The following is a 19,886-nucleotide window of genomic DNA, read 5'->3' as shown; positions in this document are numbered from 1 at the left end:
GACAGACAGACAGTTATGATCTCCCCATTAGGTGTTCCTTTTAACTTTGTAAAGAAATGTCTAAAAAATACAAACTTATTTTATCTTTCAATATATTAATATTCAAGCTTTCAAAGTGCCAAAATACATTCATAATACAAATTATGTTTATTAATATTTGTATTTATTATTCAGGATATTTATAAGAGGAAAAATTAATAGATATGCCTTAATTACAAAGAATTACAAAAAATGGCAATTATATAAAAAATATATCACACACTCTAGCACAACATATCATATATAGTGACATATAAGTTCATTTGAAAAAATTTTTATTGTTGTATACAAAACATTCTATCAAAAATCTTCAAAAAACATTTAATTTCTATTCATCGTTGGATACATAGAGTAAATAGAGTAAATAGCAAATATTCACCATAAAAACACATTCATACACTCAATCATACTATTAAAAAATTTTTCTTTTGAAAAATTTATATAATACAGTTGTTCCATTCCCTCTTTACAGCATTGTATTTCTTCCGTAGTTCAATTTCACAAATTCATACTCCCAACATGTTTCACCGTACAATTGGCTTCTTCAGGGGAGCATAATACACAGATCTTCAAAAATTTCCTCCACGAAATCACCCAAATGGATTTGAAGAAGCCAATTGCACGGTGAAACATGTTGGGAGTATAAATTTGTGAAATTGAACTACGGAAGAAATACAATGCTGTAAAGAGGGAATGGAACAACTGTATTATATAAATTTTTCAAAAGAAAAATTTTTTAATAGTATGATTGAGTGTATGAATGTGTTTTTATGGTGAAAAATTACTATTTACTCTATGTATCCAACGATGAATAGAAATTAAATGTTTTTTGAATATTGTTTGTTCGCTTTGGATCCGCATTTATTGAATACTATTGCCCTCGCTATCACATGGCAATGCTGTGTGGTCAAGAAAAAGGTCTTCTGATTTGATTTGAATCCAACTACACTGAATTTTATTGCGATTTCATCAATGCTAACAAATTCAAGTCCTGTTTCAATCAATTGCTCCTGAGGCAGCTCTGTCTAAAAGAGCGAAACTCGGCCAGAGTCGGGCATTTTAATAAAGGGCTTGTTTTCATCATCCGATTCCTTTTGTCTTCACTATTACTCTGGTGGTAGGCATACAGGGTAACGGAGCTACCTCCATCAGGCATTTATCATGGCAGTCTGGACCCCATTTTGACAGTTCTAGTGTAGCCCAATTGAATTGAGGCATATGCTGCTGCAGCCAAGGTAATCCCAATACTATAGGGTGCATGGCCTTCTCTAAAACAAAGAAGGAGATTCTCAGAATGGAGGACACCGGTCTGTAGACACACTTGTTCGGTGCATAGTGTTACTTCACCTGGTAAGGGCTCTCCATGGATGGATGAAAGAAGTAGTGGAGGCTTCATAGTGGAAGTGGGGATCCATAGGTGCTCCACTAATCATTGTAGAATGAAATTGCCTCCTGCCCCAGAGTCCACTAGGGCAAGAGTCTGGTACTCTAAAGGTCTGCAGATCAAAGATACAGGAAGAGAGAGCAGAGGAGAAGGAGTGGTGAGACCTAAGAAGAGTCCTCCCGCAGGACTTAGGTCTGCCAGTTTCCCGGACATATAGGGCAAGTTTGGACAGCATGACCAGCTTGTCCACAGTACATACACAGCCTTAATTTCTTCCGCATTCTTCTCTCTTTTGATGTCAGGTGGCTGTGGCCCAACTGCATAGGTTCTTCTTCACTGGCTGCTGAGACCGAAGGAACAGGCCTGGGTGTGGACTTCTTGAACTTCACCCAGAAAGGGTTTCCTGTAAGTCTTGGTCTCTTGAACCTTATCGCAAAGTTGGCGATCAATCCTTGTTGCCAATTTCACTAGTTCAGCCAAGGATTCAGGCATTTCACGAGCGGCGAGTTTGTCTTTCAGACGGGAGTTCAGTCCTTCAAAGAAGAGGGTCTTCAGGTATCTCATGTCCCAGGATAATTCAGACACCAGTGTCTTGAATTCTATAGCAAAGTCAGCTAGTGGTTTGTTCCCTTGTTTCAGGTGAACCAAAGAAGATCCTGCAACGGTATACCGGGCAGGATCATCGAAAGCTGACTTAAAGAGTTCGAGAAATCCTTGAAGGTCATGAAGAATCGGATCCTCACGCTCCCACAGCGAAGAGGCCCTAGTCAATGCTCATCTGTCTAGATATGACAGGATATAGGTGGTCTTGGCATGGGCTGTGGGAAAGTGGCCAGGTTGTAATGCAAAGTGCATGCAGCACTGGTTAATGAAGTCTCTACATCTCCAGACTTCTCCCAAGAAGCAGGTGGGATCTGCAAGAGGCACATTAGTCTTGACCGTCACCTCAGATGGTTTAGCTTCTTTACCTGAGGTGGAAAGCAAGTTCATCAGTGTGTACAGTAGATTAAATGCAGCGGTCAGTCCTTCCAGCGCAGTCTGCTGTTCGGAGATCCAGTGGGCCAGGCCTGGAATGGCCTGCAACGCAGTGAGCTGAGCCAGATCCATGGAGTTAGCAATCTGTTGTAATTATGTGTGTTTGTGGATCCTTGGGTGCTGTGGAGGTGACCACGCCCATGGGGAGGAGCCCCGTGAGGAGCCACAGCACTGGACTAGACTCGTATTACACAAACCCAAGAGTTCTTTTTATTAAACAGCTTGAAGAGAACCACCAGAGGTGGCAGTAGTGAGGCAGTCTCGTAGTTGCAGTCTCAGGGACCTCGGCAGAGGGAGCCCTTTTCTCCTTGATGACGTCATGAGGTTCTGCAGCAGGTCTCCCAGCGAGGAGATACTGTGGATGAGATGGACTGATAGAGTACTCACTAGGTGTTTGCTGTTGATATGCGATTCCACCAGTGTGTTGTAGAAGGTACAGGCACCCAGGCAGGGAGAGCAGGACCTCGAGGAGCGAATACCTGTTCCCTGTAAGGCACCTGAAATAAAGCAGAGGGCCCCTGAGGAGCGGGTACCCAGGTTAGCATATACCCCGAAGGGCAGAGAGAGAGAGAGTTTCCTGTGGCAGCACGGAAGCAGCAGAATAGCATAGACAAGAACGGATTCGAGTCCTTGCTAACTTGGGGAGCTAGCAAATGAGTGAAGGTAATATACCCGGATGGCGTGACGTCAGCATGAGGGAACGCCCTCGAGGTTCGGGCCAAGGGTGGTACAAAGACATGGGTTGTGTGCACTTGCGCGCGCGCACCCTAGTAGGTACCTGGGAGGAGCAATGGCGGGAGGCTGCACCATAGCCATTCCGGGGACACCAGAGAGGTCGGCTTGTAGACGCGGCGATAGCCATCTTGCCCAGGTAAGCGGGAGGAGCCGTGAATAAAATGAGGCAAACGGGGCGAAACCGTCGAGGACCGACGGACGCAACAACTAGCTACATCTTCTAGTAGCCATCATGGCCTACCATGTTTTGGGTGATGACAGACCTGTTTCAACCCATCCACTGATATCCAAATCCATGAAGGGTATTCTGTATATCAAGTCACTGATCTGTAAATCAGAAGTACCCTGGGACCTAAATGTCATCCTCACGTATCTGATGAGGCTGCCCTATGAACCACTGGACATGGTGTCTCTCAAACACCTTACATAGAAAGTGTTTTTTCTGTTGCGATAACCTCTGCTCGAAGGATTAGCGAGTTACAAGTTCTAGTACATTACCCACCTTATCTTCAGTTTTTTCATGATAAAGTGGTTCTTGGAATGCATCCTAAATTTCTTCCAAAGATTGTCTCTGCTTTTCACATCAATCAAATCACTGTGCTGCCAACTTTTTTCCTGTGGCCACACACTCATGATGGTGAAAAAGCTCTTCATACCTTAGACTGCAAAAGGGCACTAGCTTACTATAAAAGAAGAACTCAGCCTCATCAGCCAGTGTACCAATTCTTCGTATGTTATGACCCAAATAAGCTTGGCATAGCAGTTACCAAGCACACTTTGTCCAAAGGGATAATGAATTGTATCCAGCACTGCTATTTTGCTGCAGGACTTGATATCATTAATCCAGTCAAGGCTCATCAGGATAAAGCCAGGTTAAAGCCATGGCATTATCTATCGCCTATGTGCAAGAGGTACTTCTGAAGACATATATACAGCTGCCACGTGGTCTTCAGTCCATACCTTCACATCTCACTACTGCCTAGATAGTTTCACATCTTCTGATAGCACAGTAGGATGGGCAATACTATAGCATGTACTCTCGCGGTTGTCTACTATCCATGGTGGAGTCCAGGTTGCTTACTCAGTAAATGCTCTGCTGTAACCTTCAGCTTGGGACTCCCCACAGATCATGGCTTGTTCTTTGTTTTCTGTAGATTTCAGGATGAATTAGCCATGAGATGCCCACTTTTCTCCTTGGAGAGTTGACCATGTGGCTAGTTAGGTTTTAAACAAACTGAGAAGGCTTCTGAGGCAACAGTTATATATATATATATATTTATTTATTTAGGCATTTTTATATACCGAACATATCATTTACACTTCATGTCGATTTACATTAAAGTTGGACAAGCCATTAATACTTTAACCCAAAAATAAAATAAAAATGAATTAAAAATTGAAACATAATTAAATTAAAGCCCTGTAAGGGCCTATGGATTTATATCTCCTAATAACATACTAACTATAAATTACAAAATAATAAAATACAATTTAAAATTTAATAAAACCATATATAATGGTACTATCATATAAAACTAAAAGTTAAAAAATATTATGTATTTTTGTCTAGAGCTACGAATTCCTAGGGGGAGTCTCTGAAGATGTTAATCTGTCTTAATGAAAACCTGCTCAAATAGCCATGTTTTTATCTGTTTCTCAAATGCCTGTATGCTAACCTCTAATCATATATTGGATGGGAGAGAATTCCAACGTTTTGGCCCGGCATCTGCATGGTAATTCCTGCGTATGCTCTGTAGAGTTCAAAGCTCTACTAGCATGGAGAGATGAGTCCATTCTGTGCCCCCAGATTACGTTACCTATAGATCATGGCTAATTTATCCTGCTATCTATGGAAAACACAGTTTATGGTAAACAAACTTGCTTTATTCCTGAGTTTTAACCCCTTTGAATATCATGACCTCTTATCCTAGACATTCCAATAAAAATGTTTATTTTCTGTGCATTATTTGTTTCCTTGTGGTATCTGACTGTCTCAGTTATATTCCTTACTCTTTGTTTTCCTCTAGGATATATATATATATTTAGATAATTAAGTCTCAATTAATAGTTTTTGTTGCAAACCCTGCACCATTTTGGTAACATTTTGCTGTCATCCAACAGTTTAGGATAATGAGGGGAGGGGGCTCTCTTCCTGCATCTCCTCTTTCCCCCACCTCCTGTTCTCACTTTCTCCCTCTCCTCTACCTCTTCTTTCTTTTCCAACTCTTTACCCTTTTCTTCTTTTCTACCTCTATGCTACTCTTTCCACATCTCATCCTCTCTTTGGAGGAGAAATCCATAAACTGGGAATAACCATTGCTTGTTGTCTACATTAGTAGCATGGGATCTATTTAATGTTTGGGTACTTGCCAGGTACTTGTGATTTGGATTGGCCACTGTTGGAGACAGGATACTGGACTTGATGAACCTTTGGTCTGACCCAGTATGGCATATCTTATGTTCTTATGTCTCCTTTGTCACCTTGCCTTCCACCTCTTTATCCTTTGTATCCTATTTCCATGATTTCTCCACAGTCTTCCAGCTGCAATGCCTAATAAACCGGTTTGATGGCCAAGCTTTTATAGTTGTGCTGAGGGCTTAATGGATCCCTGCTTATGCTGCCATTTTCACTTGATCCATTTATTATATTTTTCCATGCTGTTATGCATTTTTAAGGTTGCCAGCTGGCTCCAGATTTTCAAGACAGGTTGATCCAGTCCTGGTTTTACCCCATTGCATGCTGAGACTTACTCTGATTTCCCTATTGCATTCCCTAAGAAAAGCAAGACTATAAGTACCTGCATGCAGGGGAGTAAAACTAGGACTGGATCTACCTGTCCTGAAAATCTGGCGCCAGTTGGCAACCCTACTCACTTTGTACTAGCTAAACTGAATATTTTAAGGTATCACATGTTACTATAGAAAAATTACTGCATACCATTTGCTTAGTACTTAGGATGATATTGGCCTGTTTTACTGTGAGGTAGAGAGGCTGAATCACTTGACATAACCAACCAGTTTTACTACAGTTTAGGACACAGAGAGTGAGCTTTTGTGGTGAAAGTGGCTAATGTACATGCTAAGGAAGTAATTTTCAAAGGAGTTACACATGTAAATGTAACATACTATCGTAGCAATTTTCAAAAGCCCATTTAGCACCTAAAGTGCACTTGTGCATGTAAAATCTATTAACAATTCAATGGCATATATTGTAGCAATTTTCAAAAGCTCAATCACACACACAAAGTGCATTTACACATGTAAAACCCAATTTTAAGCATGTACATCATTTTGAAAATTACCCGTGCGGCGTGACCCAGTCTAGGACGGGGTGGCCAGCTCCAGTCCTTGAGAGCCACAAACGGGCCAGGTTGTTAGGATATCGACAATGAATATGCATGAGACAGATTTGCATATAATGGAGGCAGCACATGGAAATCTATCTCATGCATATTTATTGTGGATATCCTGACAACGTGGCCTGTTTATGACTCTCAAGGACCTGAGTTTGCCACCTCTGGTTTAGGAGTTGGATATAAACTTCTATTTAAAATCAAATTATTCTTATGTTATGTTAAAGCAATTTTGGATGGGAAGTTCTATAGCAGAAAATTGACACATTTCAATGTTTGCTTATACAGTCTTTACCAATCTAAGAGATTTTTTCACAGATCGTACACAAGAAGCTATCAGGGAGCTGGAGTCAATCAGAGATGTTCCGGATATTTCACTATGCTCCATTTCATCGCTTCTTTATGCACATAAAAAAAGTGAAATAGTTGGTGAGTTTTGTTTCGTCTGAATTTTCTTAGTGTCACTGTGCTATATCCAGATTTTCTTTTTTGTGAATATTAGTATAGCTTGCATAGAGAGACAGTCTTTTGGGCTGCTAAAACATACCACTGATGTTTGATTCATAAGTATGTAATATACAGTATATGGTTATACTGTTATAGTGTTTGTTTCTTAAAGTTCATAGGGATCTATTCACTCCAGTTTAGAACATAGAAAAATGTCTGCCAGAAAATTGTTCTTCAACTTCGGAGTACAAAAATATTTACATCTTATAGCACAGTGGTTCTCAACCCTGTCTTGGAGGCACATCTAACTGTTGCGAGTGCGGACAGATGCTTGAGAGCATAAGTCCCTGTGCTGCGGTGTGACCTGCACAACATAGAAACATATAGAAACATAGAAATAATGGCAGAAGAAGACCAATAGGCCCATCCAGTCTGCCCAGCAATCTTTCACACTTATTTTCTCATACTTTTCTGTTACTCCGACCGCTGAGTTCAGGGCCCTTATTGGTAACCCCTCGACTCCAATTTTCCTCCACCCCCGCCATTGATGCAGAGAGCAGTGTTGGAGCTGCATCAAAGTGAAGTATAAGGCTTAATGTTTGAGGGTAGTAAACGTCGTATCGAGCAAGTTACCCTGATGTTTGTATACTCATACTGCTCAGATCAATGCCTTGTTAGATGTTGTCTGGATGTAAATCATATTTCTTCATTCCCCACCTGCCGTTGAAGCAGTGAGCTGTGCTGGATATGCATTCAAAGTGAAGAATCAGGTTTAGTTTGTTAGGGGTGGTAACCTCCGCAATAAGCAAGCTACTCCCGCACTTATTTGTTTACCCAGACTGTGCAATTCTGTCCTCGCTGGATGTTGTCTGAAAGTAAATCCTCTTTTCTTCATTCCCCCTGCTGTTGAAGCAGAGATCTACGCTGGATATGCATTGAAAGTGAACTATCAGGCTTAATTGGTTTGGGATAGTAACTGCTGCAACAAGCAAGCTACTCCCTCGCTTATTTGTTTACCCAGACTGTGCTACATTGTTGATTGTTGCCTGAATGCCTCTTTTCCACATTTCCTTTTGCTGTTGAAGCATAGAGCAATGTTGGAGTCGCATTAACCATGTGAACGTTTATTGAATAAGGGTATTAATCACCTGGTAGTAGCCGTCATTCCTGCAAGCCACCCCCATACCTCTTCCCTTCATTCCCATCCTCCAGGCTTTATGGATCCACAGTGTTTATCCCACGCTCCTTTGAAATCCTTCACAGGTTTGGTCTTCACCACTTCCTCTGGAAGGGCATTCCAGGCACCCACCACCCTCTCCGTGAAGAAATACTTCCTGACATTGGTTCTGAGTCTTCCTCTCTGGAGTTTTAAATTGTGACCCCTGGTTCTGCTGATTTTGTTCCAATGGAAAACATTTGTCATTGACTTTGGATCATTAAAACCTTTCAAGTATCGGAACGTCTGTATAATATCAACCCCGCTCCTCCTTTCCTCCAGGGTATACATATTTAGATTCTTCAATCTCCCCTCATAAGTCATTTGATGAAGACCCTCCACCTTTTTGGTCACTCTTCTCTGTACCGCCTCCATCCTGTCTCTGTCCCTTCTGAGATATAGTCTGCAGAACTGAACACTGTACTCCAGGTGAGGCCTCACCAAGGACCTGTACAAGGGGATAATTTACTTCCCTTTTCTTACTCGATATTCCTCTCTCTATGCAGTCCAGCATTCTTCTGGCTTTAGCTATCGCCTTGTCACACTGTTTCGCTGACTTCAGATTGTTAGACACTATCACCCCAAGGTCTCTCTCCTGCTCCGTGCACATCAGCCCTTCACCCCCCCATCAAATATAATTCTTTCAGATTTTCACAGCCCATATGCATGACTCTGCACTTCTTGGCATAGAATCTCAGCTGCCATAACTTCGACCAGACTTCAAGCTTTCTTAAATCCTGTCTCATTCTCTCCACTTCTTCTGGTGTGTCCACTCTGTTGCAGATCATAGTATCATCTGCAAATAAACAAACCTTACCTTCTATCCCTTCTGCGATGTCGCTCACAAAGATATTGAATAGGACCGGTCCCAACACCGACCCTTGCGGCACTCCGCTCATCACTGCTCTCTCTTTAGAGTAAATTCCATTTGCCATCACACATTGTCTTCTGTCCTTCAACCAGTTTGCTATTCAGGCCACTACCTTGGCACTCACACCCAAGCTTCTCGTTTTACTCACAAGTCTCCTGTGCGGGACCATATCAAAAGTTTTGTTAAAATCCAAGTAGATGACATCGAGCGCTCTTCCTCGATCCAATTCCTTAGTCATCCAATCAAAAAAGTCGATCAGATTCGTCTGACAGGACCTTCCTTTGGTGAAACCATGCTGCCTCTGGTCCATCAGTTCTGCTGCTTGCAGATAGTTCACTATTCTTTCCATCAGCAGCGACCAATACTTTTCCCACCACCGAGGTGAGGCTAACTGGCCTGTAGTTTCCAGCCTCCTCTCTGCTCCCACTCTTGTGAAGCGGGACCACTGTCGCTCTTCTCCAATCACTCGGTACCACTCCCATTTCCAGAGAACTACTGAACATGTCAGACAGTGGAGCCGCCAGCACATCTCGGAACTCCCTCAGTATCCTGGGATGAACCTCATCAGGCCCCATGGCTTTGTCCATCTTCATTTTCCTAGCTCTTCCCATACATTCTCTTCCATAAACAGAGTTTCATCCATTCCACTCCCCTCCAGTTTCTTGTTTAGCGTCGGTCCTTCTCCAGGGTCTTCCTTAGTGAATACCGAACTGAAGTATTCGTTTAATGTTTCTGCCATTTTTTCATCTGTCTCCACCCATTGATCCTTTTCTTTTTTTTTTTTTTTGCAAAATAATTTTTATTGAGTCAAAAGCCGTGGTCACATTAAAAAAACAGCTCCAAAGAGCCTCAAACGGTACATATACAGAATACTCGGCAATAAACTAAACACGGTCACACAATAGGCATGTTTCCCAGAAGTGATAGCCCCCACCAACCAACATTGGGGTACCAACCACGAACCCGTGACCCACTTTTCCATTAACCTTTTTTTTCCCATCCCAGAACCCAACTCAAATAAACATTTACCTTTCCCCCCCACCGTACCCCCAAACCCACCGTGTGGAGCTTACTCTGTACCCCCACACTATCCCCCCCCGATATTCCCCCCTACCCGTCCGTCCCCATCCCCACTCACCCATTCACCACCCTCTCCCCTCCCACCCCCTCCGGTCCCATCCCTAGGTCCATGGAACTGGATTAAGTCCAATCATTAGAATATCCAGAGACAAGCAAGGTAGCTTGCGTCCCTCCAGGAAGTCTGTGAAAGAAACCCTGCCAACAGTCCTCATATAACTGATCCCTTGTACGATGTCCCGAAATGCTGTCCAATTGCTCCATTTGCAGCTCTAAAGTCATCCTGGCGGCCCAAGCCGCCTCAGTAGGCGCACCTTGTGGTTCCACCCATACCGAAAGTATGGTCCTACACGCCAACAGCATCGCCAATCGGGCAAATTTAGCTTTACTAAGTGGGCAGGGGTTCACGGCGTACAATGGGTGTGTAGTCAGTGCCCGCACTCCACAGCGGGTGGGAAGCCCAGTGCATTGAGAAATGGTCTGCATCACCTGGCTCCAAAAGGGAGAAACCGTCGGGCACAGGAGGAGCCTGTGTACCAAGGTCCCCTCTTCCCCACCACATTTGATACAAAGCGGGGTGTCTGTAAACCCCATCTGAAATCTCCTGACATCATCATAGTAAGACATATGTAAAATACGAAACTGCAATTCCCGAAGCCCTAGGTCTGGATTTTGGGTGTGCAGGGACTGAAACCAGCGTTTCACTTGCTCCGGAGTCACAGTGTCTTGCAATACGGCAGACCATCGGGAAGCTAAAACCGTTAGATGTTCAAGCCGTTTATAGCCCTCACACAGTCGTTTCCAGCTCTTGATCGAGTTGTGCACACTAAGAGCGTCCGATACTGTAGTGGCAAAAAGGGATTCTGCAGCCACATCTGCCACGGTCCAACGAAAAGTCTGAAGGTAATGGCGCGCCTGTAGATATCCAAAAAAATGCTTTGACGATAGGTGATGGGTACTGTGCAAAGTTTGAAAGTCCAGGAGCTCATGAGTGTCGGGATTGAAGAAGTGATATAGATATTCCACACCCTTAGAGGCCCAACACTGAAAAACGCCACGACAGTCCCGCCCGGGGCGAAAGTCCAGGTTACCCAGGAGCGGTGTCAGCAGTGAGGAAAGCCCCTTCAACCCAGTCAGCTGTCGCAGCCAGCGCCAGGCTTTGATACATGGGGACAGCAGGCACCTCGGGTAAAGCAAAGCTTGCAATCTCTTCGCATCTACCTGTAGGAGAGAAAGTGGCAACCAGGGAGCAGACATACTAGACAGTAAACCCTCTTCACAATAACAGTACTTCCCCGTAAGCCACTCCCCCACAAATCGCAACTGGCAAGCAGCATTATACATACGAAAATCAGGCACCCCATACCCACCCGCCTCCCTAGCATATTGCAATACCGTGTATTTTATCCTTGCACGCTTTCCTTTCCACAAGAAACGAGACAGACCCCCATGTAACCGCTGCACATCCCGAACAGTCAGCCAGCAGGGGAGCATATGGAGCAGATAAAGGAGCTTAGGGACCACAATCATTTTAATCAGCGCACATCTCCCGAAAAAGCTCAGCGGGAGGAGAGTCCATGCCGCCAACTGCAATAAGATGGCATCTATTTTTTCCGTTATGTTTAATCCATACAAAAGACGCAAGTCCCGGGGTACCCACACCCCCAAATACCGCAGCTTCCCCGGCGCCCATGTAAACGGAAATGAAGTCTGCCAACCGCTCTGGAGCCCCGGTGTCAGGGCCAATGCTTCAGATTTGGAGTAGTTAATTTGAAGCCCTGCTATGTCCTTAAATTGATCAAAGATCGTAATGATGATCGGCACACTACGTCGCGGTCGTCCTACGAACAACAGGATATCATCCGCAAATAGGGCCATCTTAACCGGGTGACCTCCCATACTAAGTCCCGTAAACCCCCTCTCCTCCCGTAGCCGAAGAGCCAAAGGCTCAACTGCTAAAACGAAAAGAAGGGGAGACAGTGGGCATCCCTGCCGCACCCCACACTTTAACCCAATAGGCTCGGTGAGGACCCCATTTAATAATAGGCGGGCACTAGGGGAACTGTATAAAGCCCGAAGCCAGGCAACAAAAGCCCCATTAAAACCATATTGGCCCAGCATCCAAAACAAATACTCCCAGGACACCGAGTCGAACGCCTTTTCAGCATCCAGACTCAGAATCATGGCCTCCTCTGTAGGGTGATAACTCAGGGCTGCGATAAGACGCCGTACATTTCGGACGCCCTGACGCCCCTTAACAAACCCAGTCTGATCTCCTCCTATTAACTTTGGCAGAATGGGATTCAGCCGCGCCGCGAGCACTGCTGCCAAAATTTTCACATCGACATTGAGCAGGGATATAGGCCTGTACGAACCCACCTCCGTGAGGTCTTTACCCTTTTTAGCCAAAACCACAGTAACCGACTGCGTCATCCCCTCCGGCAAAGTCATAGTAGTTGCCACTTCATTATAGAATTTGATCAGCGGTGTCAAGAAATGAAATGTAAGGATTTTATAGTACTCCGCCCCCAGCCCGTCTGGCCCCGCAGCCTTCCCCAGCCTCAAACCCTGGATCACCGAATACACTTCCTGGTCTGTAATGGGTTGGTTTAACACACGTTGGTGTGCAGAAAGCAAGCGTGGCCACTGCAAATCATGAAAAAATTGAGCTGTGGTTTCAAAATTTTGGCCTTTGTGCCCATATAATTCCAGATAATATTCCCGGAACCTTCGCTCAATCTCCTCCTGAGAAGTCACATAACGCCCCCCACGATCCTTGAGCCTAGCAATAATTAGCTTCTGATTCCTAGGCCGTATCAAGTGCGTCATCATTTTACTGGGTCTATTCCCTTGCTTATACAGTTGATATCTGTAATAGCGAAGGGATTTGGAGGCCCGTTGATGCAGACGGGCATTTAACGCCTCCCGAACCTGCTCAACCCGGGCTTTACTTGATGAGGACAGATCAAGCATGTGCTGCCGCTGAGCGCTCTTGAGCTCCGCCGTAAGGCGTAGAATCTCTGCGTTACGCTGCCGGTTTACCTTAGCAGTGTAGGCAATGATATGGCCCCTCATAACCGTCTTCCCTGCCTCCCAGAGCAGTTCAGGAGAAATATCTGGTGTGGCATTGAATCGCACATATTCCTTCCAACAAGACTGGAGATGCTTACGGAACTCCATATCGCAGTATAAGTCAGGGCGCATGCGCCATGAAAAAGCCCCCCGCTGCCGCAGACCAATCGCCACCTGAATGTGGATAGGCGCATGGTCAGACACAGCAATCGCCCCTATGTTGGCACCCTCCACCGACGGGAATAGCGTATCAGCGACTAAGAAATAATCTAAGCGAGAATATGACTTTTGGGGGTTGGAGAAAAAAGTGTAATCCCGCTCCGTGGGGTGCAATACCCGCCACACATCAAGCAGTTGAAGCTCGTGACATAAGAAAGGGACCCCCTGAGTCCCGTCCAACGCTGTAGCCCGTCTAGTAGGATTGCAGTCTAGAAGCTTATCGGCAACGACATTAAAGTCCCCTCCCACTATGAGAGTATAGCCGGACAGCGCGCTCAGCAGCTTCACCAGCTGAGTGAAAAATGCATGGGAATAGATGTTAGGCGCATAAATGTTACAAAACGCAAGGCGCTGATGGTGGAGCGTACCAGCTACGATCACATATCTCCCCTCCCTATCATGATAGGTACGAGTCATCTGAAAAGCTAATTGTTTATGCATTAGAATGGCAACGCCGCGCTTGCGCGTGGAATAGGATGAGGACCAGCATTGCCCCACCCAGTCCCTTCTCAATTTCCCGTGCTCCACCTCGCTTAAGTGCGTTTCTTGAAGGAATACGACTTGGGACTTGGTTCTCTGAAACATCGTTAGCAGTTTTTTCCGCTTAATAGGCGAGTGAATCCCATCGACATTTAACGAGGTTACTTTAACCCGCTCCATTACTATCCATAGTGAGACAACACTTCACGGCCCCCTTCGAGGCCTCCATTCCCACACCTCTGACAAGTCCGGGGCCTCCCAGCCAAGACCCCAGACCCCTACTGACATAAAGCAAATCATCCCGTTCCATGAATTGCAACTCAAGATCCCCAACCTGTTTCCCCGTCCCCGTATCTAATCCCCCCCTAACCCCCCAACGCTCCCCCCTGTCACCCCCTCCTCCCCCCATCCATACTAACATCCATACCAGCACAGTCAGTCCACCCGGCCCCAAGAAGCACAGGACCCCTCGCCCCTCTCCTCCCCCCTCTGGGCGTGCCAGGGTCCCCTTCTCTCCAGCCCGCCCCCCCCATCACTCACCCACCGATAAGCCAAACTGTGAACCCAAAACATGTGTAACAATAACCCTTAATTGGAGCAACCCTGTAAATGGACCATATCGAGAAACAGCAGAGCTGCGCAAAGATACCCCCTGCCAATCAGTTAACAGTGATATAGTTCAGCTGTCACGAGGTTCCACACGGTCCTGAATCCAGAAAAGCACAATGTTCACAAATTCCGGGGACCCGGCCTCAGCTTGATCCAGTCCGAACCACAACAAGATGAAAAAGGGTTGCAGAAAAATGACTCCAGGGCCAAAAACTAATCAGACTGCAGCCGCCGCCGGCAACGTAGCGAGAAAAGCCGTCGCTTCCGCCTTGGTATGGAGAAAAAGCACCTTGTTGTCATGTTGCACGCGCAGCTTAGCGGGGTACAGAAGAGCGAATCGAATTCCCCGCTTGTGTAATTCCGTGCAGGACGGCGTCATTTCCTTCCGTAGCGTCGTAGTGGCCGCCGAAAAATCATTAAAGAGTAGCACGCGGTGCATCTGATACTCTACTGAGGGTGCCTGCCGAAACGCCCGAAGCAGCTGCACTTTGTGCGCCCAATTCAGGATGCGCGCCATTACCGGGCGGGGCCTCTCCTGGGGTGCCCGGGGGGGGCCGATACGATGTATCCTCTCGCAGCGCAGGCGATCCCCTGTATATTGCAAACCCAGGTGCTCCGGAAGCCACGTCTCCACGAAGTGCACTAAATCCTCCTCCTTAAGTGCTTCAGGCAGTCCAATGATTTTGATGTTATTTCGACGACTTCTATCTTCCTGATCTTCTAATTTAGCCATCAAAGTGGCCTGAGAAGCCTGCAGCTCCGCCACCCGCCTCTCCGCCTCCGCCAGCCGGTCCCCTTGGTCAGAGATGGCCTGTTCAGCGCCTTCCAGCCGCCGAGTCTGCCCCTCCAAGGTCTCCCGTATGCCATCCATAGACGTCTGTAGTTTTAACAGGCTCATCTCCAGCGCCGCCGTCACGCTCCCTGTGATCTGCCGGATGATGTCCTCCGACATGGTGGCTTGAATTTTTGGGCTCCCCGTTGCGGCGGCCATTTTGGGTGTTCGGGAGTGCTGTGCAGAGGCCGTCCTGTGACTTCTTTGCCTCATCCCCGGCAAACCAGCTAAAGTACTGAGGGACCCCAGTCCCGGGGGGGCGAATAGGAGCTCCTAATGTGCACAAAAATCGCACCACAGGTAGGGTTCGCTGCCGCTGAGCGCCGCGATCTCTTAGGACCACGTGGCCGAGGCTACGGGCCGACTCCGCCCGCCGTCCGCTTTAATGCGCGCCGACAACAAAAAAATTCACTGCGCCCGGGATCGATCCTCAGGCTCCCCCAGGACCTAATAGCCCTCCGACGTGGTTGGGGCGAATTTTCGCCGTGTTTTGCCTCACATTCTGGGCCGATTTAGGGGGGGGCGGGCTGCGGAGCTCCGTCTCAGCCCTGTAGCTCGGCTGACGTCATCGCCGGAAGTCCCCATTGATCCTTTTCACCTTTCAATTTCAGCATACTACTTTGGACTTTTCTCCTTTCACTGATATATCTGAAAAAAGTTTTGTCACCTCGCTTTACCTCTTTAGCAATCCTTTCTTCCGCTTGACTTTTCGCTTTCTTTATTATTTTATTTTATTTATTTAATTTTATATACCGGCAACCGTTTGCACATCGTTTACTTTCTTTGTCTCCCTCTGTTCCACCAGATATTCTTCCTTGTGCTCCTCCCTTTGGGATTGTTTATATTTCTTGAACACTGTTCTTTTAGTTTTTTTTTTGTCCAGATAGGTTTCATTTTTCTCTTGCTTTTCTTTACTTTTCTAACATATAGATTAGTTGCCTTGGTAATTGCTCCTTTTAGTTTGGTCCACTGTTGTTTCACATCTCTCTTGTTCTCCCAGCCTTCTAGTTCTTCCTCCAGGTACTACCCCATTTCATCAAAGTCTGTGTTTTTGAACTGCAAAACTTGGGTCTTCGTGCTACTTCTCCGTATCCTATTTGTGATATGAAACCATACCGGTTGATGATCACTGGTGCTGAGGTAGGCACCCACCTGGATATTAGAGACATTATCTCCATTAGTGAGCACCAAATCGAGTATAGCTCCCTCCCTCATGGGCTCCATTACCATTTATTTGAACAGAGCCCCTTGCAGGGTATCCACTATCTCTCTACTACTGTTAGATTCTGCAGAAGGGATTCTCCAGTCTACATCTGGACTGTGGTCCATGCTGCTGGCAGGCAAATGTATCTGGGCATGGGCTGACTGGAGCAAGAATACTCTTGTCTTGGAACTCGGAACACACTTGGCTTGGAATGGAACACTCAGACTTGGACCCAGGAACTCTTGGATGTCCAGTACGCACCAGGAAGGAAGACCCAGAAACATAATGCTGGCCTCTGGGGTACTGCTTTGGCCACTCAAAATCCATTTTGGACTTGCTGCTTGGGAACGGCTTGTGCGTCAGACAGACGAAGATGAGGTTTGAAGATGACTCTGGCGATGAGGACATGACGAAGGCACTGAAGACTTTGAACCAGATGAAGTCTCTGAAGACTTGGACAAGATGAAGATCTGAAAAAATTGGGCAAGACAAAGATTCTGTATACTTGGACAAGACAAAGGCTCTGAAGACTTGGATAAAACCAAAGCTTTGAAGACTTGGACAAGACAAAGGCACTGAAGACATGATGAAGCTCAGGGAGATCCCTGCACCGCAGCATGCCCTACACAGCCCATGGACTGGGTGTGGACCATGATGATGGTGGTACAGACTCTGGACTTGGAACTTGATGAGGACTTGGCATCAGAACTTGGATAAGAAGGAGACTCTGGGAGTGCCCTGCAATGCTGTGCACCCTACACAACCTGTGGGCTGGTTGCAGACCATGACGATAGCACTGCAGGCTCTGGACTTAGGAACTAGGTGGAAGCTGGAACAAGAACTCTGAAGATTAGGACAGGATTCAGGAACTCAGATTTTGGATTTAGGGACTCGGACTCAGACTCAGGATCAGGGACGTGTTATGTTCATCGGACTGCGGGCCCATCCCGCGGCCTGCTGCACCTGTCAGCTGGGCCTGGCTGCATGGCCTTTAGATGCCATGTCTCCCCTACTGTTTCTGGCTGGCTCCACATGGCACGCTCCTATGAGTGTGGCAGGAAGCTGTGCCGCATTGCTCTAGCTGTCCTCCCCCGGTGTTGTAGAACGTCACTGGGACATCAGGGCCTGGGCCGCCTTCCCGGAAGCCATCTTGTCTGCCTCCCTAGGTGCGCGCGCGGCCTATTCCCTCAATTTTGAAGGGCCAGTGACAGGAATGGCCAGCCGGCCCCCTCTGATGACAGTACAGGCTGGGTCTTATATAAGACTACCCCACATGCGCCTCCAGATCCTTGGCAATAAGTCGCCTCTTCAAAGTAGTGATTTACCTCAACATTTCTTGCTCCTGACATCTGTTCCTGGTTCGTGCTATGTTCCTGGTCTCCCATTTGTGGTCCTGAATTCTCATCTTCCTAGTCCATCTTCCTTATCTGCTTCCAGTGTTTCTCTTGTTCCTGTGTCCTCCTCCTCCTCCTCTTCGTCATCCTCCGTGGATTGATCTATGTATAAATACCTGAAAGTAAGTAAATATGCTTGATCTTCTGGCTTTTGACTCTGGACTGGACTGCGACACTGATTGAATGCCACCTGCCACTGACCACTGCCTGGACACTGAACTTGATTCTTCTCCACCTTCCACTGACCACTGCCTGGACAGCGACTTTGATTCTTCTCTGACTGCCTTCAACCACTGCCTGGACATAAACGTTGCTAGTACTTCGCCTGCCCTGCTCTCCACATGACCCTAGCCTGTCCTCCTACTGCTCCCTCAGTCTGATGGCCTGCAGTGCTTCCTACCTGCCTGGACTTCTATCATCACAGAGACCCACAGCTAAGACCAGCCAGCTCCGGCACACGAGGGCTCAACTAAGGGGAATGTGGACTGGTATTGGCGAAGCTCCAATTGAGCCTCTGCTTCCGCCAAAAAAATGCAGATGTGAATTTCTTCTAAGCACAAAAGAAGTGCAGGATCTGGGCGTGATTGTATCTGATGATCATAAGATGGTTAAAGTGTTGGCTGTTGCGAATGCGGAGGTGTGGTCACTTGCTCTAGAGGGATTGTGAACCCCTGGGCCACGGCGCGGCTCAAGGAGGAGCCCCAAGACACACACCGTGGGAGGTGACAATGTTCAGGCACAAGTTGGAACTGGAACATTAGGAACTGGAACAAGGCAGGCTCAGCCCTCCACTGGACCTGCATGCACCAATGAGACCCAGCAGCACAATGCTGGTCTGAAGAGTAGCCCTCCTGCCACTCGGTAGCCCTTCCGAACCCACCGCTTGGGAACGATGAGTGCGTGAAACTAGACGGAGGCTGAGGACAGGAACAAGATGAGACATGGAACTCAGGAAACTTGGAAGAATCAGACGAGAATACGAGGAACTTGGAAGACTCAGACAAGGCGTCAGAATACTTTGAAGACTCAGACTTAGGATTCAGGCACTAGTACAGGGTGAGTACTGCACCGCAACACGCCTTAAACAGCTGCCCATGTCTGGTTGCAGACCACGCCGAAAGCGAAGCAGACTCCAGGCGAGAAAGTGAAGACTTGGAACCAGAAAAATTTTGAAGATTCAGGAGAGGCCTGCATTGAGGCGCACCCTATACAGCCGTCTGTGATTGGTTGCGGACCATGCTGAAGTGGAGCAGTTCCTGGCTTGAACTAGGGCATGGACGGAAGCAGGCACAAGGTACTCCGAAGACCAGGAACAGGATTCAAGACTCAGGATTCAAGACTTGGAACTCGGATTCAGGAACAGATCTCGGATTTAAAAACAAGGGGCCTTCCGGAGACTTGTGCTGCAGACATGAAGACAGGCCTTGTGCCACGAAGCGCCCTACACAGCCCCCCATGGGCTGGTCACGGACCATGACGGTGGCACACCAGGAATGGTGGACAAGCAGAAAACCTGGAAGCATGACGAAGAGCCGGAGACAAGGACATCAGGACCAGGACTGGAACACGGAACATCAGGAATGTCAGGACATGAAACATCGGAACTTCAGGACATGGATATTGGAACTTCAGGACATGGAACATCAGATCACCGAAGATATGATGAAGGAGATCCAGCGAAGAACAGTACCAGGAATATCAGATGAAGGAGACCAGGAACATCAGGAACATTTCGAACATCAAACGAGAATCCATCTAGATACAAGGCGACCATGAAGGATCTTGACCGGAGAAGAGCCACAGACAACTATGAAACCCGGTTCGAGGGTCCTGAGGAATGAAGGCTGAGCCTTTTTATAGGGCTGGACATGGCATCAGCTGATGATGTCATCCAATGGGGCCGTGGGCTTTTCCTGCCA

At 46.7% G+C, this 19,886-nt stretch overlaps 1 protein-coding gene across 1 annotated transcript in view; it reads left to right on the top strand.

The window, feature by feature from the left end:
* TTC21A (tetratricopeptide repeat domain 21A) overlaps nucleotides 1-19,886 on the top strand; it is a 406,154-nt gene that overhangs the window by 40,489 nt on the left and 345,779 nt on the right. Inside the window, exon 3 of the mRNA XM_029588390.1 lies at nucleotides 6,865-6,975. Within this exon, the coding sequence (XP_029444250.1) occupies nucleotides 6,865-6,975 (111 nt within the window). The remainder of the gene's footprint in view (nucleotides 1-6,864; nucleotides 6,976-19,886) is intronic.

This window comes from Rhinatrema bivittatum, chromosome 2 (genome assembly GCF_901001135.1).
Source record: "Rhinatrema bivittatum chromosome 2, aRhiBiv1.1, whole genome shotgun sequence".
NCBI classification, from domain to species: domain Eukaryota; kingdom Metazoa; phylum Chordata; class Amphibia; order Gymnophiona; family Rhinatrematidae; genus Rhinatrema; species Rhinatrema bivittatum.
This window is presented reverse-complemented; position numbering and strand designations above follow the sequence as displayed.